This window comes from Blennius ocellaris, assembly GCF_963422515.1.
Source record: "Blennius ocellaris genome assembly, chromosome: 8".
Taxonomy (NCBI): Eukaryota; Metazoa; Chordata; class Actinopteri; order Blenniiformes; family Blenniidae; genus Blennius; species Blennius ocellaris.
In genome coordinates this window covers 10603352-10629544 of record NC_137657.1, presented here as the reverse complement: position 1 = coordinate 10629544, position 26193 = coordinate 10603352, and the positions used below count along the sequence as shown (strand labels likewise).

Genomic DNA, 26193 nt, shown 5'->3' with positions numbered 1-26193 from the left:
AACACCGTCATGGTTTCTAAGCTGCAGTTAGCGTCAGCACTCTGCATGAGCCTGTGTACGGTTTATGTAAACATAGTGGGGCAGAGTTCACACACTACAACACACACCATGGTAATACGTTTAAAAAGATTACTGATCACTGATTAGGCTTCGCTTTTACTGCTGTTGTGCACGCTGATGTTTTATGACCAAATCTCACATTTTCCTTAATATGATAGAAGAACTGTCTGCTGTGTGCCAAGCCTATCTGTAAATATGTTCTCTTCTGCTTTGTTCATATTTCTGCTCAGTTTTTCCTGTGAAGATTCTCAGTATAGCAGCCCGCGTTGACGTCACTGTACCATAAAGACAACTAGACCTTCTTGAGTTTGTGAGCAGGTTTCACCTAAAGAAGCTGTTCAGGTGTCTATAGGACAGAATTCAAGACGTTCAGTTCATTTTTCACCAAAAAAAAAAAACGAAAATGGGGAACACAACTAATTCCATTGTATTCAGATTTTGTTGGAGTCACCTGTATACTATTGATTCTTAACTCTTGTTATTATGCAAACTGGCCAGTCTTCCACCTGGGCATTCCCTACTTATAAGGTTCATTTCAGCTCCTTCATAACTCTTCTTACTTCACTGAAGGATCAATGGGACCTGTCAGGAAGAAGAAACTGATTTCCTTCCCTCTCTCTCTCTCTCTCTAAGCCCGGTGCCTTTGTAACATGACTATTCTTTGAGTCATGTTTAGCATATCCTCACAATGAAAAGCTTTGATTTATTTGTCAGTGAAGATATTCATCCTTTATCGTCAAACCAGGATATAACTTTTATACTTTTTTTTTTTTTAAAGGTGGAGCAGCTCAATGCAATTAGAAGTTTTAATTTCGGTTGCCACCTTCTGTCAAGTGTAAATGGTTACTAATGGAAAGTCGAGGTATTGTCACATGTGCCTTTAAGACTAGTGTCATGATAAAGTATTATGTAGGAAACGTCTGAGGTGTATTTATGCGAGGTCTTAAATTGCGATTTCACTGGCACTTTGTCGTGAGCCTGAAAAAAAATGGAGCAAAAACAAGTTCAAGTATGGAAAATCCAGTGTACTGTATTGCAATACATCTCTGATATTTTTGGGAGAATGTGCTCATGCAGTATGTGACTATTAAAAGTTTTATATTCAAAATTTTGAATCGTTGTTTTATTCAGAATAATTTTTTTATTTGTCAGATGATTCATATTTACAACATGACACATGACAAAGTTTTTGCAGCATGTCTTCGGAATTAAAAACGGTACAGTCTTCAGACATTGTACCATTCCTAAGGGCTTAGTCAGCAAACGCATCAGTTCAAGGCTTCAGGTGGAGGATGAAGGAGACAACAAATGGTTTAGTTATACCGAGATAAGGCCAAGATAACATTCACGTGTCTTTAACTTGATAAACATAAACCCACAAAGAAAAAAACTGACAAAGGTAGAACTTTAAAGGGTCAGGGGTCATATTGTGAGGGTTTACAATGTGCGAAAGTACTAAAACAACTCATCCTGGAGCGGATGACGACAAGAGCAACACATTTGTAGAAAAACTGGACAAGCAGTTTTGTATTTTTGTCCAATTTACCTCCAAAACTCGAGCAATGACCAGCTTCTCAATCAATTAGAATATAATGAACAAGTTAATTGTTAGTTAAAAAGAATAATAATAAAAAATAAAGATTTAAAGATTCTAAAATACACAGAAGGTTCAGTTTGAATAGGCGCCGCCTGGAGTACTAGCTGTAGTTTGGCTCGGGGTGCATCGATGAGACCGTTAAGCAGGAGACATCCTTTCATAGTCACAGAAATTAAAATGTCAACAACACATATGTTAACCTTTAATTTCAACATCGGCATGAACTGCCTCGATCAGCAACATCGGCTAAATGACTTTGTTTGTTGTTTTTCACTGCAATTTTGTGACAACAGACTAAAACTGTCCAGTCAGTTATAACAGTTTGAAAATTATTGGATTATTTGTGACGCATGTTGAAACAAATATTCAATGTCCTTTGATTTATTACCTACAAATGTATTTACTTCTGACTGTAGGAATCGTTTCACAGTGGATCAAACAGGTGATCATTTCCACCAGTTTAATGATTTAGACTTTTTTTCCCATGATTGTAATCCAAATTCGCAGAAGTTAAATAACACAAACAAAGCCTAGTTGAACAGAGAAAATTGTAAAATACAATGATGAAGCCTATGCTTCATTATTTAGACTTTCTACCACAGTTATGCGGTTTACCACCAAACGCCAACAGTCAAGGCCCTTTGCTATTCTCCACCTGGAAGAAATTTCAGTTTAGTTGTCACCCATTCCTCATTCAGGGCAAACATTAAGCTTAATGTGGATTAATACTGTAAAAGAAAACAACAACAAAAAAAACCCTGGCAATCTGAAAAATCAGGATAGATTAAAAAATGAAAAATAAAAAATTAGAGATGAATGTTCCTGTTAGAAGAGATCGCCTCATTGTACAGATCCTACACATTTGCATTGATTTGTGCTCATCGAGCCGTCGCCGTTAACCCAGCGTGAGAAACGTCTGCATTTATGCTCCCAGACGGACGGAGCGGTGGAAAGTTAGAAATCCTCCGTGCGGAGGCACTTATAGCTGAGAGGTGGTGGCCAGGTGGAGCATCTCGTGCAGGGAGCTACTGAACTGGTTGAACAGCGACGCGGCGTCCGTCTCGTGACAGGATTTCCACGCGGTGACGGAGATCACGATCCTGAAGACGAGAAAGAACGCGTGGGGTAAAAAGAAGGGGCCGGTGGCGTCGACGGCGTTAAAACACGTTCACGTGCGGTTTCCCCACCTGTCGTCTCGGATGCGGTAGAAGAAGCCGTAGCCGCGATGCACCATGGGAGCCACCGCCCCCAGGACCGTGGTGTAGCCCACCAGACTGGACGACAGCACAAAGTTCCCGCCGCCACCGCTGCAGACACGGAAACAACATCAGGGACAAACCGAACAACTCTGAACTGCAAACTTGAAATTTTGTGTTTATATACAGAATGTGGCAAATGTATCTACAAAAGTCTTCTATATTAGATAACATTCTTACTGTTACATTTACACAAATAACACTAACTATTCTCAATACAGAAAGATAATTAGAAAATGTAACTATTAGATATTGGAGAAAGCGGTAGGATTTGATAAGTTAACTTCTTCCTACCCTTTTTCAGGCAGGTTAATCAGATATATGAGGTACAGTATGTATGTTGATGAGTATGTGTGGCAATATTTAAACATAGAAAATATATTTTGTATAACTATATTTTCACAAGCTTTGATTTAATCATTTATTATTATCAAATGGTGTATATATAATTTTGAATGTGTGTAAGTGTATTGGTTATGTATGTGATTGCAGAAAATGTTTGAACTGTCACATGCCTTGAAATGAATGAATAATGTAAATTTTTTTAAAAAAACAACACCTCAGCTCCAGATTCCACAACAAATTTTCCAGTTTCACACTGAACTAAAATTAAACAGATTGTTTTTGTGCATCTCCACCAATTCACTAACGTTACAATGACAAAAGAAAGAAAAAATATATGTTCAGAGGACAGCAGACATTTCTGGGACTTTAAAAAGAATGACGAGACATCGGTGTTTGCTACACTCCACATTAAGTTAAAAATCGATTGTTGGCCAAAGGTTGTTTCAAGGTTTAAATCAAAGAAGTGATACAATATCTGTTATATAATATGCAGGGTAACAGTTCAAGTGTCGCCAGTGCAGTAACAGAGGATATCATGATGTCACTACAAATTCTATTTCAATCAACTTTTGAATTTAAGCGCCTTTAAAAGGACAATGTTGAAAACAGAAAACAAACAGTTTTTGTGTACATGTGACCTTGCACTTCCAACTGTAAAAACCGTGCTTTAGAAGTCATCTGGTGACTGAAGGTTCTGTTGGGTGTGAATGTGAGTCTCTGTCTCACCACGTCTTCATCCTCCACTACGGAAACTCAATACTCGCTCATGGACACTATTTATTAATTGATATACCGCCGATGCCAGATCGCTTTCATTCAACACGCAAGCTTTAAAGGCCGCACCTCTTTGCGTAGAGGGGATCTGAGAACAGCTCGGGAGTGGGAAGTCCCTCCTCTCTGGCGATCAGATACAGTCCAAGAAGATGTCTGTCGAAACCTGCCGACGTCACAAAATATGATGAAGTGAAACCACGTAACACACACTGATTTCTTGTGTCTCACCAACAACCATTTTTTTTACAGACTTTAAACATTTTAACCAGTATCTTACATTTTAAAAGATTCAATAACGTCTTTAAAACTTGAATATCCCGAATCTCATACCTGCATCAATCTCCTCACTTGAACTAAATACATGCTCTTCATTCAAGAGTAGAAGTGAGATTCAGCGAAGAATCTAAAGCAGAAGCATGAATATTAAACTGACCTCTTCCTTCCTGAGCTTCGGCGATCAGTTTGTTGTGTTTGTTGAAGGCCAGCAGCATGGCTTTCCTCTTGGAGGGAACCTGAGGGACAATGACCAGGCACCAGTTTTAGAACGTCTTCGAGCATCACTTTTGTTTTCTTGGATTTCACCACAGTAGATAACCTCACACACACTGCAGGCTCCTGTCAAACTTACTAGGCCGCTGGTGAAATCAAAGTGTAATCCATATATTGACTAATACAATCAGAAAAAGGATGAAAACTATTAAATTTTCTAAAGAAAGCCAACATCCACACAGGATTATCTTTTGCATTAAGGACAGTGTGAACAGACTTTAAGCATTTGCCACATCCATTGTTTACTCAGCAGCCAATCAGAGTCTGATCGGCCGCCAGCTGTGGACGATACACATGTTGATCGACCCCGCTCCTCGTGACAAGTAACCCAGGGGGGGAAGTTAGTGGGTCACCAGGTCAGAGAGGAGAACAGCTATAGAGGTGTTTGCAAAGTCGGCCGATTTCCCCTCAAAAGCTGTGCAAGTGTAATGTAATGTTTTCAAAGCATTTCTGTTTCGCAGCGTTTTCCCACACCACTAAAATGTTTGCCGAGTACTGTATTCACATCTGTTGAGGGGTCCGTCATGGCTTTGCACCAGTCCACAGCCTCCTGCGTGCAGGGTCGCATCGTCTCCGTCCTGGCGTGGTAAAATTTGCGAGTCATCGCCGTCTCATAACAACTTCCTGGCCTGAGGGAGGAAGCGTCGGTCACGTTAGACGTCAATCACAAGAGAAGCGTTTGACGTGGCACCGGTTTGAACGAACCGACCGCTGACCGTTTGTGCAACCGGTAGTAGGCCAGCTGCATCGCCAGCTGGATGAAGGTGTCTGGATGCAGCTTCTTCTGTTTGATTGCAGATTTCCCGAATGAGGTGAATGCGTAGCACACAAGCTGGAGGTCCCGTGACTATGAAACCAGAGGCAAGAGTGGGTGACTCGGCTTGGATTACGCGTCTGTTTTGTACTGTGGTTTTTTTGTAACGGAACGCTGGCTCACCGACTGCAGGAACTGCTGTTTGGCCTGGGAAATGTCACTGCGCGCTTTTTCGTCCAAAGTAAAGACCAGTTCCTCGGGACGAGCTACGGGTCTGACCGCATCTGAACCCTAAACAGCAAGGAATGGAGGACTCAGCAGGTCATTTCCACGTGAACACAGAATAAGGGCACGGTGGATTTTTACCTTCCATTTGCCTTCGGTGGCCTTCAGCTGTTGGTCCACGTACCAGCACAGAGACACCAGAACCATGGCATCATAAGGTGCATGCTGCGACAGAGCGTTGGGTTTTACACGGTCATCAAAAAATGATGGCGATTGGACTCAACGTTGATCTCAACAAATCTTACTCCTCAAAGGTTTCTCCATATCTCGACTGCGCTAAACACGTGACGAACAAAAGAAACTCACATCACAATTGGATCCGAAGGTGCCGTCCGCGAACACGATGGAATTGTAGGATTTGTCGCCCCAGATATAGGTGGGATCGCCGGAAAGGGCCTGCGCAGTCATCTGTACAAGAATCAGACACATGGAGCCTCTAACCTCATTAAAACGGTTGAGTCATGGAGCCACAGGCATCTCAGTTGTGTGTAATACATACGTTTGTGTAGTTCTCTGGACTGGAGTAAGGTTTCGTATCATTCAGGCACACAGTGAACAAGCTGCTCTGAATGGTTTCCAGGATCACTTTATTGTGCGGATCGATGTTAATCAGATGTTCTCTGGCCTGCAAACGACAGCGAAAACCCAAGAGCTGAGCCTCTTAACGTCTCGTGGCCATATGAAAACTCGTCAGTCCCGCGGATCCGACTGACACTCGTACCTTTGCCCAGCGGGTCCTCTCGTCTGAGGTGAGGGCAGACACTCCCTCCCCCTCCGGCTCGGCCTCACAGCGCTCCTTCACGTAGGTCAGCTGCCTGCAAAGATGAATGGACACATCAGTCTGGGCTGGTTTCCACTCTGCAGACAGAAGCTCATTAAAATAGACTCCTGGGGAAGTGGCAGAGAGCCAAAGGAGAGATGGAACAATTGATGAGTGTCCACAGCCGGCTGTAATGACGCTTTCCTCGTCAGCAGCAGGTATAATTATATATATATAAATATAGATGAAACTTTACAAAGACCTTCTTAAATATGAGTTTCTTTAAAATTCAGTTTTATTTCGTATTTATTTCTCTTTGGGTTCAGATTTTCCCATGTTAACCTTCACCGTCATCAACGACTCAGGAGGATTTCGTTTTTATTAATGGGACAAACTGATTGGAAATGAACATTTTAAAAATGAAACTCTATTCACAGTTAGTCGGATTTATGCGAGTTCTCCTGACCCATGGTAGTATTCCTGCTATAACCCGTTTTCATTTAGACTGCCAAGTGTTGATTTTCTCGGCTTTTGGAAATCTATACAAGCCCAAACAGCAGGGTCAGCAGTGGTGTGTCACCGATACCTGAGGAGCTCTGGAGGGGTGAGGATTTGTCCATCGTGAAGTGCGTCAAAGGTGAAGAGCCGCCCTCGACAGATCACGACCACGTGGGAAGGGCAGGGACCCTCGCTCTCTGTGACACAGCAGAAAGTCCAAAAGTCACAAGATGTGGTAACAATAATGTACTTCATTGTTGGGATAAAGGGTTAGTGCAGATTCAAAGTGTAGAGATTCTTTAGTCTTTACATCTTCAGGCTTATTGGTATATATTATAACAGCTTAAATCATAATTATATGTCTAAAGAGTGACAGGTTGTCTTGTCATTAGAAAGGAGACATGTAAAGAACAGCACAGTGGTTTGAGAAAAGTATTTTACATATTGAGAAGAATTTGAATAGTATATAAAATATACTAAAGCGTATAACTATTGCAAGCTATGGGCCAATATTCAACTTCCCTTTTATTTCCATGATCGTGTAAAGAGTTCTGTGCTGAGATGACTTTGTTGTTATTGGCAATATGAAAAAGGTTTAATTTGATATAAAGAAAATCTGAATTTTTTTAAATATACAGTGTTGTATGTGCAATTGAAGGTTTAACACTGAAGGAGAGTTTATTTTACCAGTTTTAAAGTAGTTGAGAATGGTGTCTTTCGTCACACCGGGAACTTTGCAGGTGCAGAAAAGCATTTTGAACTGGTCCATATCCAGTGGTGTTTTACCAGCTTTCTGAGGAGCCAGCCTTTCTCTGAAACACACACAAACAAACCAAGCATAAACATACACAGTACTGTCTGTAACTATTGTACAGGAAAAGGTGCGACTTAGCTTTTGAGTAATTCAGTCAGAAAAGCTTCCAATAGGCTTCAGGTTTAGAGGACACTCACCAAACAAAATGTTTGGGATCGCCTTCCTGCAGATTTTCCACAAAAACTGTGTGCAACCACTCAAACATTAAAGTGGTGTTTAGAAGGTCAAATCACCAAACATTAATCTACCTTCTGGTTATTACTTTATATGCTATGCTATCTGCAGCATTGTTTTCACAGGAACATTCTCATTAATTACTTTACTGATTAACAGAGTGCAAAGCTAATGAACACAAATAAGTACTAGCATACTTTGGAAGACCATAGATAGCCGGCACAAGGCCTGTAAATGAATTTCAGCGAACACACAACGTGTGAGCGAGCGTATCTTACGTGCGGATGAGGTCCCAGTACTGCAGATTGTGCCACGTGCTGATGCTGGCCCTCTCCAGGTAGGTCCCCTCTGCAGGGGGCCAGAAGTGCTCCAGGTAGGCTGCCGGACCACCGAAGTTCACATTCAGCTGGGACGGGATGCGGACCTCCAGATATGCGGCGTCTAACCACCATTCTTCCAGCTGGCCAGTGGACAAAATGAGCAGATGAGCACGACATCCCCCCCCAAAAAAAACAACGGGCAGAGCAAGTCCCTGAGAGCTCCGTTACACACCCAGTTCCTCTTCGTCGTCGCTCTCTGAAGAAGTTTCTGGTGCAGCTCTTTGCCGACTCCTGCTTGGAATGTCCTCACAATGTCCTCTGTAGCTTTGAACTCATTCTCAGACGCAAAGGGACGGACTGGAGCAACACAGAAAACCAAAAGTGTTAAGTAAGAGCACCTTGCTTCTGTTTATTATGTAGAATATGGATTCTCAGATAGAGAACATTTCAATGATGTACAGTTTGTACATATTTAAGAGTACAAGGTGCATTTTCTCAAAACGCCAAAGAGCAAAGTGCTCAAGGGACAGAGCACATCTCACCTGCATCCAAGTACTGGGACAGGCTGTCCTCCAATGATGGCACAGGCAGCGGCGGCAGAGAGCTTTGGTACTGGAAGGTCCGCTCTGGCAGAGCCTTTGACATTTGCTTTTCCATGTTTTCCCCCCTGTAACACAAAGAAAGCTTGCTTTAGAAGATCAGCGGTTCACAAACAATTTTCCTCAGGACTCGGAGCAGGCAGCCTCCCCTCTCAGGACCCCACGTTGGAAGCCAAAGCTTTATATCACTGATGTGACATAACAGGACCAATTAACATGGTGGGAGATGAAAAATAGATTGTGAAACAATAGGCAAGTTGGATCAGGATTTCTCAACACATTTCACTTCCTGTTGAGGGTGTTTTCCCTGCTCTAACACACTTCATTCAAATAAACCCCACATTGTCAGACTTATGTGGATGCTGATAAATCGTCCATTCATTTTGGTTAGTTATGTTGGAGAATAATTTTTTTTTTCCAGAACTCTCCACCTCCCCATGTCCACATGTCTAACTGCCCTTGAGCAAAAAAAACTGAACCCCAAATTGCTCCAAATGGATGGTGTGAGCACTTTGTATGGCAGCCGCCTCAATCGGTGTGTGAATGAGTGAATGGGATTAACAGTGTAAAGCACTTTGGAGATTGCTCAGCGGTGGAAAAGCTGAAAAGTGAAATCCATTGACCATATTGGAGAGGAGTGCCTCGTTAACAACTGATGACCAAAGACAAGAAAAAGACATGTTATTTTTAAGAAGCTTTGTCGGGTCAACAGGACCAAAGACTTAACTTGAACTGATATGTTTCTTTCTTTTTTTATAACTTATTCATTACCGTGAGCTGGGTTTAGAATGTCGTGAGACAGGTTAGTTTTACCCTACTGATGATGTGTTGCTGCGATAGTAATCCTGCTCTGCTCTGCGTTACATGGAACGAAGCGCACACCATCTCAAAATAGAATATTTGACAAGATCAGACTGTTTACTTCTTATAGCAGAAACCACGATTATCGTAATTTAGAAAAAAAAATTTTTTTTTCATTTATACATTATGAGTTCTAAAAGAACTGTTGAAACAAACTTTTCTGTGATATTCACATTTTCCAGATGTGCCTGTGCAACAGGTTTGATGAAGTGTATTCATAAAAATGATGACAACAAGCTCACTCACTACAAGCAAACACTGGACTGACGTATGCCTGAAGGTACTCCAGTTTCCTCCCTCAGTCCAGACTGGTAACTTTAAACAGCCTGTAGGAGGGCATGTGAGTCCTTGGCTGCCTGTTTGCTCTGTGATGAAACGGTGACCTGTATACAATAGATTGTATCTTGCCTTTGCCCATAGTCCACTGAGATTAGCTCCGATACCCCGCTGCCTTAGACTGAATGAAGCAGTATAGAAGAACGACAAAATCCTCAAACTGCTTTTTAAGACGTTTAAAGCCTTTAGAGGTACTTCAAATGAGATTTCCACTTAAGTTCTTACACTGCAAAAGTGGCAAAACTTTTATAAAATGTCTGTATTGAATAAAAAAATAAAAGATTTCCGGATCTGAAAGTCTGTGATCAGATTTGATTATTTCTATTGATCGGTTTGTTGTGAATTGAAAGTTTAATGCAGAAAAAACAACAACATGCACAAAAACAAAGTTTGAAAAACTGTCAAAGTAAAATCCCAAAACACACAGTTTTACAGCAGTAAATGTGTGTAAATAGAGATATAGTTGTTAGAAATTAAACTTTATCTGCAGGATAAACGCAAGTCTTCTTATAAAATTAATCAGTGCGTGTGTGTGCGCGTGTGTGTGTGTAGTTCTTGTTCTGCAGCTTTACATTCCCTCTGCTGTTTCCACTCGCTGCCAAGATAAACGGATCATAAGCAAATATCGTTGGTACAACTTGGTTTTAGCATTATATGCAGTATAAACATAAATAGCTCACCTCCTTTCAGCTCGAGCTGCACATTACAGCTGTTTATTGTGAAGCAGCAGGATTGTTGACAGTACGTTCATCAGCAAAAATAACAACAACAACAACAAAAACAACAACAACGTCCCACAAACAGCTTGACTCCGCGGCGTTGACTCGGTAATAATAAAACTTCAGTTGAGCTCACCTTCTGCTCACAGCAGCATCGGAGGCGACGGTCTGACAGCCTGGCGGGTCTTGTGTGGAGGCTGGAGATGTTGGACTGCGTTTTGCTGTCCCGCAGCGGAAGCTCCGCTCACCTTTCCCCTACTAAACCCGCACTCAGCACAGAAACCGCCACATCACAACTGCGCATGCGCAGGCAGCTGACCCACTTTGTTTTTAAGGCAGCAAGCGCGCGAGAGCCGGCGCGCACTGACGTGTGTGCGGTTTTACAGCGCCCGGGGCAGCTCGCTCCAGCAGACCACTCACAGCTATGATCAATACAAAATTACACTTGACTGGAACATTTATTTGCATTGTTAACCACGCATGGAAATGTTAAATGGCAAGTGATTCAAACCACAGTTTGACCAGGGGCTTGAAGAGCTCTCTGCGGGGAGTCTTCGGTGCGTGTTTGGGTTTTTGCCAGGTGCTTCACTTTCCTTCCACAATCCAAATACACAATTCCGGCCAACTGGTGACTCGAAATTGTCCATAGCTGTGAATGTGACACTATGCAACATTTTCCCATGATATGCCCGGATTTTGTTGATACCTGTTTGTAATTTGACATTATTGAGGTGTTTTTTGTCTTTGCCATTATCAAAAAAAGATCATCTATTGCACCCATATGGGATTTTTTTTTTCAGTCACATCAGTCTGCCTTGCCTGTTACAGTCATTCCTCCAATACAAACAGTTAATTGGGAGATCTCCTCCAAGAAAATTGAGGATTTTTCTATATTCTGCTACATGTGATGTCCTGAACTAACCTGAACTCGTCATAAATCCACCTTGACACGCCTCAGATCCCATGCTGTTAGTTTAAGGGCGTGGTTGCAGCTGAATTATTTGCCATTAGTTTGTGTCTGTGGTTGGTTGTGTTGTGGTTGTGGCAGTGCCAAATCCCTTTACACACACAACAAAATTCAACTCAATTCAAAATTATGTCCACGTTAAAAAAAACACAAAAAAAATAGACAAATAATACAAACAGTGCTGAAAGCAGTTTAATTGTCAAAAAGGGGTTTCACAGTAGAGTATGTAGTTAATTCTGTTGTTATTCAACCTAAAATGCAAAGTACAGTATCTAGAAAATTAGCAACATTGATATTAGCCATTTTAAAGGCTGCATAGGAGTCGTCTGATTGCATAATGCAATTAATGAGACTACATTTAAAAAGAAAACATCTATGAAATGAAAATCTTTTAAATGACATTTTTTCAGAGTAAGTATGGCTTCTGAAAGCAGAAGGCAACTTGTTATACAACCATCGGCTTTATTATGGCGAGTTAATTTGTAGTCCTCGGATATTTTTTGCTTTAATTCTTCCCCGTTTGTTCATCATCAGTCTTACATCCCATATTTGCTGATGACTTCCTTTGCGAGCGTGATGTAAGCATTCATGGCGTCATCCTTGGACATCCCTAAAAGAAGACAAACATACCAATGAAATTGATTAAAAACCATTAGGGAATTGATTATATCCTGTTTTACACCTCTCTAAATGTTGGGAGTATTGTTTTGTTTCAACGTTTATGTTCAGGCTGAATCATCCTGGCTAAGTAATTATCCACAGCGAAGTGAAAGTTGATGGTTTCAGTAACATATCTTAACATCCACTTGACATACTGAGACAAAATACAGTAGAAACAATACATTTCAACAATACATTTCAACATACAATATCAAAACTGAACTCTTCAGAATTTGAATCAAAACTTTGTATTCACACGATATGAATGATCAAGAGTCACATAAGAAATACATGCAAATATTTATATAACATCATTTAGCAGGAATAATGTGATTAAAGGAATGATTAGTTTTTAATTATTTACTAAATAGAAATAAAAAAAGTCACATCACAGACCAAATAAACAACAAATATTAGACATGATACATAAAAAAATTGAAGCCAAATTATGTCCAAATCAAGGGATTATATGCTGAATTAACAAAAAGACATGCTAATTGTGCAGACATGTACAATATAAACAAATAAAATAAGAATACAGAAAAGAGTAGATAAATCAATACAACTTGTGAATTCTCAGGTAAAACATGAACTAAAATTCCCAACATAGAAAGACATTTGATATTGTTAAAAGCCATAGGTAATAAAAAGCTGAACTTTTTCTGTGCGAGTTGGAGGCTTTGAATTTAAAATAGCTGGTATATTATCTATTGATCCATCTATCCATTTACGCTGCTGTCCTTGTAACAGTTTTACTTACTTAAAGAATTTCACTTGTGAAAAATTATGTTCCAACAAAAGAAAAAGGTGTATTTTGACAAAATGGATGAAGAGATTTATTCCCTTTTTTTTATGATCATCATGTCAAAACAATGCTCTTGGTTCAAAACAATGGATGTGACATAAACAATGTCAGCTTTTGTACATCTACACACATTCTTAAATGTTACCTTTCCTGGAGTCCCAAGCGTCCCACTTGGCTTTTCCCTTTGGGTCAGTGAGCCCTGGTTTATCTGCATTTGTAGCAGAAAAAGTGAGGGGGGGAAAAAAAAAAGATACAGATTACATTTAAGGGGACATGTTTCACCCGAGCTGATCCGATCATCTGGAGTGAAACCATACCAGTGTTAACGTCTCCGACCACGGCCTGCTTGTAAAGGCCGTACAGGTCGAGCAGCTCCTCGTTGGTAGGCCTGGTCTTCACCTTCTTCACATCATCTGCCACCTTCTCAAAGTCTGCCTGCCAAGATCAAATAACATACTCATTAAGGTGAATTTAACGGAGACATTTGCCAAGGGAAGGCAAAAGTATTTCACTTTTTGCCAAGATTTTGTGAGTCAGGAATTCATTTCTTAATTCATTTAAATGGTGAATGAGAAAACTGTGCATACTATTCTCAGTACGGGGTAAAGCCTGGGAAACTGATTGTTGCACCACTTGGCGACAAACAATGGGCTTTTATTCAACACTTTGCTGCTTTTGTTCCTGCTTGAATAATCTGCAGTCTAAAGGATCTGGGACACGGCAAAACTGATAATTATAGACCACTGGAAGCCGTTTTCACACAAATAGACACCAGTAACCCCCGTTGAATCAGATACGTAGAAAAAAAATACAGCTTTCATTTCAATATTGTAGATTAAGCCTGTTTGTGAACATCTGAACTATGTGTGTGAGTGAAATATTTATTCATGTCTCTGTTCAGGTTGAGCCGCATGCTGTTTAATATTCCTCACCATGCACAATGAGTCTGACTGAGTGACTTGGTTTTATTGGGTATAAACCTCTCTGGTGATGGGTGAAGTGCAGTTGCAGCATCAGGACCACAGAGGTCAAATAGATTTAGGAAGGCTTTTCCTCACATCCACCCTCAAAGATGGATGACGCCTCTTATAGTAAACCCAGCCGCTATTCACTGCACAGCCGTGGAGGCGCTTAACCACCGGCGATAAATAGAAAAAAAACAACAACAAAGGGTGTCCGGTTGTGTGTGTTTGCATATCGTTTACCTGAAGGGACATCTCAACAGGTGCAGCTTCGCAGTTCAGGCTGGTGCGTTTTATTCCCGAGGGGTTGTTTTATTCTGCGCAGCTGTAATTGCAGCACAGCTGATCGATGCAGTATTGTGAACCAATCAGAGGCCAGCAAAGGCGGGACAAGCACGCCGCAGAGCACCTGATTGGTTACAGGCCTCTCAATCACGCTGAAATACCGTGGAGTGAGACGACGGTGTGCTGGAGTTGACTGGTATAGTGAAATAATCAACGTTTAATGCAGTTTAGAAACACACCGTAGAAAGGTGGCTTAGAATTGTTTTTTATTTCTTTTTGTTATCTTTATGAATGGATGGATGGATGGATGGATGGATGAAAGAGTGACATGTTTGCCAGCATTAGTCAGAAGGGAAACACTGCAATACATATAAATTGGATGTTTAATCAGTGTAAAGATAAAGTAAAGTCCTTTTGCGAGCATTTGGATGATACATAAAGAAGAGTATGGTGTCAGATCTAAGACATGCTCATCATCCATCTGTCCTTTTATCACGTTTGTTAAGCTTTTAATAGTTTTAATTTTGCTTAAAAAATGTAATTCCGAAACACATGTGGCATCCACGTTGTACAACTGCAATTGCACATCAAAAACAACAGTTGACATTATGGTGTCATACAGCCCCTTGCCGCTTGGAGGAGCCGTGGAGTGATATTTTGTCTTCATCCTTTTAAATAAAGTTTTTAGATTTCAAACAACATGGCGGCGCCCTGTGGACCAGCCCGTGCAGAAGCGTGAAGGAAACACGGATCTAAAATAAACACTTTAAGGCTGTTTATCTGCTATAAAGGTCTCTGGAAGCAACGATCATTAAAACGCAGTTGCCTGTGTGGTAGTAGAGCAGGAAAACACGTGGTTTCATTGCAGCTTTATTGAAGTTAACAGTAAGTACATTTTTTCTTCTTCATTTAATTGTATATGTTTTCAATACAATAGATTTCTTCTCTGGCTTAATGTTGCACCGTGGGCACAGTCAAAAGTAATGATAGGGCCAAAATATGCTTTGTATATTCTACGAAATAACATACATTAACATTGCATTAGAAAATAATCAATTCATCTCAATGTTGGCTGTAGTTTGTATTTGAAACGAACACAAATCTTTGGCATGTAACAAGTATGCCACAAATAATGGGCATTGTTAAACAGTATAACATAAACAAAAATGATTTGTGTTTGTATTCTGGACTCCTTTTTTAAACTCAGCTGACTTTGTTCATATATTTTCAATAGGCTTTTGACTAGTGTTTATTTTTTTTTTATCACATTAAGTTCTGATGCTGTGAATAGTAAATTAAACTGGATTAAATGAATGTCTCATATATATATGCAGTGTGTAATATTTAAGCGTTGCTATTTAATCTGTTGTCATTCCTGTCTAATTTCTCTTCTTGCTTTGCTCATAAATTCAGAGGAGGCATGGCGACTCCAGGAAAGTCAGCAAAGAGGGAGGGCAAGAAGCAGACCCCAGTGAAAACCTCCTTCACCTCACCCTTTACCCAGAAGTGGAGTCCACTCCCCCAAGAGGACATGCACTTCATCCTGAAAACTGTGAAGGACAAACTGATCTCCACAGGCCTTGAAAAGAAGGAGGTGAAAGTGTTTCGGCCGTGGCGGAAGAAGAAAGGGCAGAAACCCGTCGCCGTGCCGGAGCCCGACTTGCGGGCGAGCCAGGACGCACAGCAACAAGACGCTGTCAACAACGGCTGGACCAACGCCGCCGCCAGACGACAGCTGGCCATCGGCATCAACGAGGTCACCAAGGCTCTGGAGAGGAACGAGCTGACGCTTGTGCTCGTGTGCAAGTCTGTCAAACCGACACACATGACTCGTCACCTGATAACCCTGAGTGCGACGCGAGGCGTGCCCGCCTGCCAGGTGCCTCGTCTGAGCCCGAGCGTGTCGGAGCCGCTGGGGCTGAAGAGCGTCCTGGCGCTGGGGTTCCGGCGGTGTCCCTCCACGCGGGACGAGGTTTTCACCGACGTCGTCGACGCCATTAGGCCCCGGGTGCCCTCGCTGCATGTCGCGTGGCTCCAAGGCGCAGCAGCGGCTGAAGTGGTGCCTGAGAGTCCCGTCGAGGGGCAGGAGAAGAAGGACGCCGGTGAAACGAAAGGCCAGAAACGTAAACTGCAGAGTGAATGTGAGGAGGGGACCGGGTCTCCACTCTCCAGCCCGCTGCAGCCGCTCAAAGTGAAGAGAATTGTTGCTAATCCTGCAAAGAAAAGAAAAGTAAAGCCCAAGAAATAGACAAAATCAAAAAGACCACCACTTTTGACTTTTGATGTCATTGAATTTTTTTCATTGAATGTTATTTTTGTGGGATGTCCCAGTGCCCACAGAGAATAATGTTTCCTTTTCAGATTATTTTCATTGAAAGACTTCTTGAGACACAAACTCTTACAAATTACAAAACTGTTAAAAATGCAGAAAAAAGGGTCTTTTTTTTTTTTTTCCTTCTGACACGTCTATGCAAGTTGCCCAACAATATTTTAATTTAACAGTAGTGTAAAACACCATAGTCTCATCATCTATTGTATTGGACTGCCTGAAGGAAGTGGTTTGAACTCCCAATGTATTACAGGTGTTAATAGACTTTAATGGGTCCATTTGTCGAGGCGCCACAGTAAGAAAACACTGATGTGAATAAAAATATTTCTTACTCAACTGAAGTAACTCGGTGTGGATAGTTGTGAGTAGTTCTCACTCTTTCTAGTGGAAAAGTGCCATTAGAATGAAGGCAGGATGTGCGCTCCACATACACAATTACAAGTAATTCACTAAATTAACTCAAAGCATGCAACCTATGTAAAGGAAAGCTCCTGAGGTGTAACCAACTACACCTTGTGTGACTCTCCAAATGTTCATACCCACTTTATCTGTTTTTTTTTCTTTTGGGACACAGGAAGTCAGATCAGGTCACTGCTGGCGTTTCTCCTATTTAACTGCAAAGGTCTTTGTATAGAAGTTTAGTGAGTAAAAGTAAAAAGTATGACTTGGGTGCAGATGTTAAGATTCTATGAGAAACACTGTCATGAGAATTCAATGAACTTAGTTTGCATCCTTTGGCGTGCTGCAAATATAAATCAATCAGGTGTTCATGTGCCTTGATGGGACACGGGCTGTTTGTGTTGGTACATACAGAAGTTACACAACAAGTCTTACCTTTTAAAGTGAGTTTATTCAATCAATTATTCCATGCTGGTATAGCCGACGTGTGTGTTGAAACAGATTGTTATTTGCACGGGGGTCATGTCTAAATGATGCTGGTACAAGTTCTTCAGCTTTTTCACAGCTTACAATGGGATCGAATAAAAATATTTGCTCGTCAGTTCGAGAAAGCTGGATGACATTTCTAAAAGTACAACCCCGCCCCCATCCCTTCCCCTACCTCAAAATCTTAAAAAAAACAAAACAAAACAAATCTTGTAAATAAGGCAGGTACTTCTGGTTGACTGACTAAAGGGTATGGCTCGGAACATCGATGCTAAAGATCAACACGGCAGCAGGACCGACATGCTCGTAGTTCATTCAAACAGCTGCAGGCAACACGACATCCACAAGGCACACACGTTGACTCAGTAACCCAGTTTCAGTGTTGGGTCACTGCCGATAACATCAGTCCCTCTGAATAGAACTTTTCAGATGTAATAACAAAAAAAAAAAAATCTTTGAACCCTGAAACACTGACTGACCACGGTTTGTCCTTCGACTGGCTCACGTAGAAAAGGATAGAAATGACAGAAATACAGAAGAAAGCATGGGAGCAGCCTTCGCTTCGAGCTGTGCAGAGAAACAAGAACAAAAACATTATTTCAGCTCGAAAGACGGATTTCAACATAAAAGATCCACTGCAGAACTAAGTGGCAGATACTGAAAGGGCTGTCCAACACTCTCAATCCCTCCCCTCACCAGAAAAAAACAAAAACAGAAGAAAGAAAGAAGCTCATTCGAGTGGAATTTGCAAGAAAATACTGGAAGGGACAACAGAATAACACATCTTAAGACTTTGGAAGGTAAGGGTATAAATATCAGAACCGTTTCACACGTTTCACACAGCAGCACAAAAAAAAAAAAAAAAAAAAAGACCTACAGTAGATTTTTTGTGACACACAAAACAGCATGATTTAAAAAGAAGTGCAGAGAAGGTAATAAAAATGGACTTATAAAAAGCGATGAAAAGGTCCAGCTGCTGGAGCTGCTCTTTTTAAATGCTTCTTTTAAGGTTGTGCTCCTTTCTCCTAATTGAGCTCCAACCCGATTTAAACTCTCACAGCGGGTGAGAGGATAAATGGCGAAACGTAATCTCTTTGAAGTGACAACCAAATTCACAGAAAGAAAATGCATCAACTGTTTTATAGGCAACATGTTTTGACGTTTTGAAAGAAACAAAAAAAAAACCAACCCGTCTTTAACATAATTTTTTTTGTATAGAATCCACTTTGAACTGCCCTTTTTAATCCCTTGTGTTATTGCCTTGCTGATGCAGTCAGCACGTCACTTTACTTTCGCTTTTTGCCTACAGAATAAACAGACATCTGCTTTGACATGCAAAACAAAAAAAACCCGCCAGTGTCTGTTACTACAAATGTCAATAAGAAAAATGACAGTAAATATGGTTTAAATGCTGTCTTGAACTATCAACTCCATAGCTTTACACCAACGAAACCAACTCTGAAAAGGTTTTCCAGCGACTCGCTTTGTTCTTTTTTGTTGTTTTTAATCTTACCCCTTTAATTGTTTAGGAACTCAAAAAAAAATTGTGCTTTGTTGATGCAATACATTCGTCATTAAAGATAACTTGGATCCACGCTGAACAAACTTAGTGACCTCTACTCTACATATGAGGAGAATACTTTGGATCTGCCCTCCCACACCCCCAAAAACTACAGGAATAAATATGATCTGGCTTTAAATGTACACATAACTATATATTCCTTAACAAAAACATGTATATAAATGCACCACTGGGATGAGTCCTCCAGTGAGATCCCGTATTGTGTTATTTTGTTTTTTTTTGTTCTTGTTTATGTGTGTAGTTTTAATAGTTGAGATATTTTCCTTGCGGCAGAAACGTCTTTCTCCCCCTTTTTCTCGACCTACTTGAGGACAAACGCCGCCGGCGGAGACGCTCGTCCGACCACGAGGATGTGAGGAGGGAACGTTGATGAACTCACCGTCTTGGGACAGCCACACACAGAACGAAAGCGGGCGTTCCGTCAAATCGGGGGCCACGTTTACGTGTTGATTATCGTCGACGTGCGACCATGTCAGTTAAAGTGAACGACATGGCGAGACGGAGCCTCTTTGGAGGAGGAAGAACTAAACAGAATTCACAATGTTCAAGGCGTCCTCTTCAACGTCAAAACCGGTGCGTTTTTGAAATGCGAGTGTGAAGCGTCTGGAAAGTCGTACTTGTAATGAGTATCTCGAGGGGATAGCATGATGTCACATTCAGGATGTTGATGACTTGTTTTTTTTTTTTTTTTAAAGAGTATTTCACCGCCGGGTGAACTGAGAATGTTTCTTGGTGACAGGAGTGCTGAGGGAACCTCCTCTCCCGTCACCAGGTTGTTGTTGTTTTGTTTTTTTAAACGGTTGTAGTTCTCATTGTCTAGCGTAGGGCGACCTGTATGTCCAGGTAAGGTTTTATCCAGAGGTGGCAGAAAACCACTGGTGTGTCTGTAGCAGCAGTGAAACGACCTGCTACTGGAGGACGAGGCCAACCTGAAACACACACAGAGCGCAGTGCTGTTGAAATGTGAAATGTGTTTTTTTCCCCAAGATGAATGGATAAAATAAACTAATAATCATGATTGGATGCTGCCGAATCTCATTTATAAGTGATACAGTTAAGCTGACGGCGTGTTCTGTTTCTTCACACTTCAAAAGCTGTTTTGATCCAATCTGCTCTCGCTCAGCTCATCCCACAAATGCTCGTTCCTCACAAATGTGTTGCCATTTCTATTCTAAGCATGTAACACAAGCAGTTTCATACTCAAGGTCAATGAAGTTCCTATTTTTTTTTTTTTTAAATCACTGTGTAATTGTAAGATTCTGGAACCTTGATCGTTTAAGTAACTCGATTTTTAGGATTTAATATTGTTCCCTGATAATGACCTCAGATAAATCCCACTGCCCACCTTATCGGGGTCCATAGGAGGACACTTCCAGTTGTAGAGGTAATACTGCAGATTTCCATCTCCTATGCCAAACTTGAGCTTCTCCAGGAACACCTTGTTCTCCATTAGATCCAAGGCGTTGAACACGTCAAAACCTTTCTGTTGAACACACACACAATGAGAGTCATGATGAATCCCACGTGATTCCGAGGCCACAATAAAAACCCTGATATATTTGCGACTTAATTTCTACAACATGTCAAATGTCACCAGCACTTCAATGTCGTGTTGACATGCGTGCTGCGGTCGACGTTCACTTTACCAGTTTGGCCAGGATCAGTGCGTCATTCATCAAGTCCAGTAGCGGGGTTTTAGTATGAATGTTGTAAAAAGAGTAAGCGGCCTTCAGGCTCCTGTGGAGAGGGTGATGCATCACAGTCGAGGGCAAAGTGTAGAAACTAGTGAAATCTGTCAGCTTGCCATCGGCACCCTGCGAAAGAGACAAAACGGCAGGCCGGTTTAAATAGCGGGGAGGTTTCCGCGCCCGTCGTCCCGAAGCCGCGGCGGCGTCCTCCTCACCTCCACCACATACGTGTCGATGATGTTGTCCTGCGGCAGGAACCAGTGCGCCGCCTCCTCTTCGCCCATGCAGGGAGCGAGCTGGAAGCGCCTCAGGTACTTCTGCAGCAGCTCGGCCACCTGGCACACGTCTCGCTTCTCCATCGGCCGCAGACCCGCAGTCTTGATGCTCTGAGGAGAACGGAGAGAAGCGGGAGAAGTGGACATGAGTCGCCGTCACTTGGCGCTACGGCGGGCTGATCGCGAAAGGTCGACTGGTGCCGAGTGTTTACATCAGGTAGCCTGTAGAGTTTCATGGTTCTTTGCAGGGTCATGTTTCTGCTCAGATGGGAGAATTTAACTTCGACAAGCTTTCTAGGATTCAAGGAACGGTGCCAGTACCTAAACCGAAAAGGGGAAGGAAAAAAAAAAAAAGGAGTAAAAGTGTTACTGACGTCTCGTTCCACAATGTGTTTTCGTATGTGGCTGTTGCGCGGCATACCTGCAAGTCGACACAGGTTTGGGTAATACAACTCCAGCTGTGTACACTGCCTGGAATATCCCTTCTAAGTTCACCCTCCGTGTTATCTCCCGGATGAGCACGGGAGCCACGCGCTTTGAGCGCAGTTTCTTGTGAACGCACAGGAAGTTGATTTCCACCATCCTCTTCAGCCTGGAACGACCAGAAAAAAAAGGACTCGGCGTTAATTGTGAAACGGGTTTTTGCGCGTCATCCACGAGGGTGATAGACGCCAGAGAGCTCACGTGTCGTAGATGCGTATATCTGCGGGGATGGCGCTGATGAAACCGACGAGCTTCTTATTGGAGGACACTCGGACCCCGCAGTGCCACTGTGGTAACCAGCCAGGTGGACGCAGAGCCCTGAGAGCGGAGGGGGGGGGGAGGTTTTAGTACGAGGGGAAAATGGGGGGGCAACACGTGATAGTGAAGGTCATTTTAAAAGGTTACCATTTGAGAAAGTTTGGGGAATAATCGAATCTGAACATGTTATCGTCGTCCTCCACATAGTTTTCATTTAATAACGTATACAGCTCCTTCAACTGGAAACACAAAAGACAGCATCGATTAAGTATTTGGTACCTCGTGACGGTAACTATATGAGTATTTGCGTCCTTCAGAAGGACGCTGCACTTACTACGTCTGCGTTGCTGAGATCTAGAGTGTCCCACATGAAGCCTTGAGGTAAAGAATATGGCTCCTGTCTGATGTTTTCTTTGTCGGCTTCAATCGGCCCGTGACTCGTCACAACTTCATCTGCGAAAATAGCACGGCTCTTTTTATTCCGAAAAGTCCCACTGGAGGACGACTGGAACGTTTCCTCCCTCCGCATGTTGAAGCAGCAACCTGGAGCCGGCGAACACACGCCGTACACTTCTGCTTCTATTGAGTCCAAGTTTACCAGGCCGACTCATCATAAAACATAAAGCACACAGAACTCACTGTGTGTAAACATGTAAGCAATTAACGAGTGAACACGCATACAACCTCACAGTGAGAGTATCCTGAGGACAAAGTCCAGACTTTGGCGTCTCTATATGTTCTTCATGTGTGTGTGTGTTTTTCTCCAGTTTCTACATGCCTCATACATTAAATGGGGGGGGGGGGGGCATCATGGATCTGCTCATGTTCTTTGGGGAAACACTACAGTCTATGGAATGCAAGCGGACACTTACTTAGCTTTGGAACGGGCTGGGTGTCCCAGAACTGGTACTTGTGCTTGGCTGCGTCGTCTATACTCTTGGCTGGACCCTGGCAGGACAGCAGCTCCATGGCTCTTTGGATGTCCTGCAGCTTCTGAATGGGCAACCCAGGGTTCTGAGTGCAGACGAAGGGATTGGTCAGTTTGAAGACGAGGCAAATCAACTTCTCTATGAGCATGGGGCATGGCATTGAGGAGCTGAATCGGTCACTTAGAGTCTAAACAAGACAGTCTCAAAGATGTCAGAGAGCTGATCTGTAAATATCCGTCTCTCTTTTTGTGCTGGGATCGAAATCCTTCTAGCTCCACGTTTTCTCAAAGTTATCTTCGACCAGCCTTTCCATTATAAACAACCATTGAAATTTATTACCGTCTTCATTTGATTCTAAGCTTGAACTTTGATAGATTGTCATGATGCATTATGGACTGCCAAGTGATTGCCAACGTTCCTCCCTTTCCTTTGTTTGACAGTGCAGTCGTTCACACAATGGAAGCTTTCGCAAATGATTAGGTCCGTCAAAAATCTGTCACCCTCTTAGTATTATACAGACTTGCTTACTGTATTTCCACTTCCCTCTGGCATCAACCAACGTAACATCCGAGGACTAAAAGGCTTTGAACTCTGCTTTTAATTGCCTTGTCCCAGGTAAACTGGTTGAAAAACTCATGTCTCTCGGTTTGAGTGTTGCCATGTGTAAGTGGATTTTTAGCTTTTTAACTGACAGATCTCAGAGAGTGAAAATCAATGACTGTTTTTCAGATGTTGTTTCTGTGAGCACCGGATCTCCTCAGGGATGTATTTTGAGTCCTTTGCTTTTTACATTGTACACTCATGACTGTGTATCTTCCTCTGACTCTAACTTGATAATCAAATATGCTGATGACACCACCATCATCGGTCTCATCAGTGATAATGATGATTCCTCTTATAGAGCAGAGATCCAAAATGTGGTTCAGTGGAGTAAAGCTAACAACCTCCAGCTGAACGCATCAAAAACATGTGAACTGGTCTTTGACTTTAGCCGGAACAGTTCTCACACACCTGTAATTATTGATAACTCCCAGGTGCAGATTGTAGAGGAGTGCACGTTTCTCGGTTTAACTCTCTAAAGACCTGAAATGGGTCAAAAACACTAACCGGGTTGTTAAAAAAGCTCGTCAGCGTCTCTACTTTCTACGTAGACTTAGAGAATTTACCACTAACTCTAAGATTCTGCTTAATTTTTATCGCTGCACCATTGAAAGTGTACTTGTTGGCTCAGTGACTGTGTGGTTTGGTAACACCACAGACAAAGAGAGGAGAGCTCTAAACAAGGTGCTCCGCTCTGCAAAAAGGACTGTGGGCTGTGAGCTTCCTGTTCTGGAAGTCCTTTATAAATCCAGACTTTTAAACCGAGCACTTGGAATCGTCAATGACTCTTCTGGCCACCCTGGAAAAGCCTTGTTCCAGCTTCTTCCTTCTGGCAGAAGATATCGTTCACTGAGATGCAGGACATCTCGATATGCCAGCAGCTTCTTTCCACAAGCTGTTATCAGCACGAGCACTTTTATGAATGATCTTGCACTTTATTGAATCTGTTTCAGTCGATCGATTTCACAGTGTCAATTGTTTACTGTTCTCTTTGTTTTATTTCTGTACTTTTATCCTGTTTTATTTATGTACTTTTTAATTAATGTTATTTTATGGCTGTACCTGTCTTGTGCACACTGGGGACTTTTACAAATTTATTCCAATGTGGTTTTACTGCAAATGGCAAATAAAATGAATCTGAACACATACAAAGGAGTGACCAGATCACTGCACTCCACTGGCCCTCTGTGACTTGTAGACTTTTCCTAAGATCAATAAGTAGTTTCCTTTTAGTTGTTCGAAAAGCATGACTGGGCTTTAGTGTTTATCACATAGCTTTTTACTGAGTGCTGCTTTTGGTATCGATTCAAAACTCTGCGTTGTGAAGAATTTCCATTATTTTATTGCAAAGTCTGGTGTTATTGTAAAGCACTTTGTAAGTCATCTTGCAAATAAAGTGATCAAGCACTTTGGCGTGCAGGTAGTTTTAGGGTTTCAGAGTGTTTTGAGCTCCACCATCACACCTTGATCTCCTGAGAGTCTGAGGCAGAGTCAGACTTCGCTCCTCCGGAGTTCGGCTTCTCTTTCTTCCTCTTCTGCTTCTTCTTCTTCCTCTTGGCCCCCAGGTCTCCCCCCGGACTGCTGCATGCACACAACACGGGATATCAGTGGATGGAGTCTCTCTCTGTCTCTCTCTCACACACACACACATACATGGAGCTAACGTTAGCTACCATAGCAACGAATGACAGCTGAGCTACTCGACGTGAGCTAACGAGCGGCTCGCGCTATCGTTCGCCGCCCCCCGTGTCATTCGGCGTTTTAAAAGCACGTGAAAAAACGCGCCGTTAACGTGCGTTTGAGTCGCGGCGAGCGTTAGCCACGCTAGCCCGCGGTAGCCGCACACGGAACAAGGCTGCCGGGATAGACGTTACTGCGTCTCGTCCAGCGCGAGCGGAGCGGACAGGCCACCCTCACCCCTGCATATGCTCGTTCTCCTCCTCGTTGTCTCCGTCTATCCCGCAGGTGTCCTGGTCGTCCAGCTCCAGGCTCTGCTGGCTGGCCGCGGATTCGCTGTCCTCCGCCATCATTTACAACAACAACAAAAAATGTGTTCTTTTGGTTTAAAAAAAAAAAAAAAAAAAGATAGCCCTGCCGCCTTATAATAGGAGCTCACAGGCAGCAGGCGAGAGATGGAAAAACAAAGAACATGCCGAAGGAAAGCGCGCCCCCTGCAGGCCGCGGCCGGGAAAATCAGCTGGTGTTCGATTTGAAACACATGGCGGAGGAGCTGAAACTTATGTAGGGGGTCTCTTCAGGCCGGGGTTCCCTACATGATATTCCAAACGTGTCGTCAGTCCTGACATGTGTGGGTGCCCTACCTGCTACGGGTCTCAACAGGCAGGGATCCCTACATTTCGGCGGCCCCCAAACCTGTCCAAGTTCCCTACAAGCCAGGGATCCCTACATTGTTGGGTTTCCTACCTTCCAGATTTCTCTACATGTCAGCAGTCACTACATTTCGGCGGTCCCTATATGTCTGGGAGCTCTACAGGGTCCCTACCTGCCAGGTGTACCTACATGTTGAAGGTCCCAAAGCCTGTGTTTAAAAGGGCGAGGTATTTCGATGTTAAAATGTAGGTTATTGACTATTTACATCCGTTTGTAGTGCTGCTTGTCTAAGGGAAGTTTTAATAATAGTACTCCCCTGTTCTTTCATTCTACAATGTGGTTACCAGTCTATTTATTGCAATTTACTTGAAAAATGTGTTAAATTAAACTTCTAATCCCAGCAAATCACATGTCAATCCAAACACACATTCACCTACAGGTCATTTAGAATTG

At 42.4% G+C, this 26193-nt stretch overlaps 4 protein-coding genes across 5 annotated transcripts; 1 reads left to right on the top strand and 3 right to left on the bottom strand.

The window, feature by feature from the left end:
- Positions 1-1223: 1223 nt before the first annotated feature.
- On the bottom strand, positions 1224-10941 carry crot (carnitine O-octanoyltransferase). Of its 2 annotated transcripts, XM_080500352.1 has the most exons (17): positions 10838-10941; positions 8729-8853; positions 8419-8543; positions 8145-8326; positions 7566-7690; positions 6967-7075; positions 6342-6435; positions 6120-6245; positions 5927-6028; positions 5702-5785; positions 5519-5626; positions 5298-5428; positions 5087-5210; positions 4466-4544; positions 4102-4195; positions 2845-2964; positions 1224-2757 (listed from the first exon to the last, which is right to left on the bottom strand). In XM_080500352.1, the coding sequence occupies exons 2-17, from the start codon at positions 8841-8843 to the stop codon at positions 2637-2639; spliced, it is 1839 nt and encodes a 612-aa protein (XP_080356478.1). In that variant the 5' UTR covers positions 8844-8853; positions 10838-10941; the 3' UTR covers positions 1224-2636. The 2 variants fall into 2 exon arrangements, with proteins under 2 accessions (XP_080356478.1, XP_080356479.1); XM_080500353.1 differs by lacking the exon at positions 5702-5785.
- A 1263-nt stretch (positions 10942-12204) lies between these two features.
- Positions 12205-14350, bottom strand: acbd7 (acyl-CoA binding domain containing 7; the record flags this gene model as incomplete). Its single annotated transcript, XM_080501343.1, has 4 exons — positions 12205-12278; positions 13279-13341; positions 13451-13568; positions 14339-14350. The coding sequence occupies 4 exons, from the start codon at positions 14348-14350 to the stop codon at positions 12205-12207; spliced, it is 267 nt and encodes an 88-aa protein (XP_080357469.1).
- Positions 14351-15125: 775 nt separating this feature from the next.
- rpp38 (ribonuclease P/MRP 38 subunit) lies at positions 15126-16628 on the top strand (the record flags this gene model as incomplete). The annotated part of the gene is made up of 2 exons (XM_080501636.1): positions 15126-15265; positions 15794-16628. The coding sequence occupies exon 2, from the start codon at positions 15801-15803 to the stop codon at positions 16626-16628; it is 828 nt and encodes a 275-aa protein (XP_080357762.1). The 5' UTR covers positions 15126-15265; positions 15794-15800.
- A 1821-nt stretch (positions 16629-18449) lies between these two features.
- On the bottom strand, positions 18450-25468 carry nmt2 (N-myristoyltransferase 2). Its single transcript, XM_080501646.1, has 12 exons — positions 25327-25468; positions 24873-24990; positions 22753-22894; positions 22215-22333; positions 22028-22119; positions 21824-21940; positions 21561-21731; positions 21352-21460; positions 21080-21250; positions 20823-20990; positions 20522-20659; positions 18450-20105 (listed from the first exon to the last, which is right to left on the bottom strand). The coding sequence occupies exons 1-12, from the start codon at positions 25437-25439 to the stop codon at positions 20085-20087; spliced, it is 1479 nt and encodes a 492-aa protein (XP_080357772.1). The 5' UTR covers positions 25440-25468; the 3' UTR covers positions 18450-20084.
- Positions 25469-26193: the final 725 nt, after the last annotated feature.

Coding starts and splice junctions, on each gene's coding strand:
- crot (XM_080500352.1), bottom strand. CDS start 8,843: ATGGAAAAGCAAATGTCAAAGGCTCTGCCAGAGCGGACCTTCCAGTAC. Junction 4,196..4,465: donor CGAAGCTCAGGAAGGAAGAG/GTCAGTTTAATA, acceptor TGACGTCGGCAG/GTTTCGACAGACATCTTCTT. Junction 2,758..2,844: donor TACCGCATCCGAGACGACAG/GTGGGGAAACCG, acceptor TCTCGTCTTCAG/GATCGTGATCTCCGTCACCG.
- nmt2 (XM_080501646.1), bottom strand. CDS start 25,439: ATGATGGCGGAGGACAGCGAATCCGCGGCCAGCCAGCAGAGCCTGGAG. Junction 22,334..22,752: donor CCAGCCCGTTCCAAAGCTAA/GTAAGTGTCCGC, acceptor CTATTTTCGCAG/ATGAAGTTGTGACGAGTCAC. Junction 21,941..22,027: donor TCCCCAAACTTTCTCAAATG/GTAACCTTTTAA, acceptor CTCCGCTCTCAG/GGCTCTGCGTCCACCTGGCT.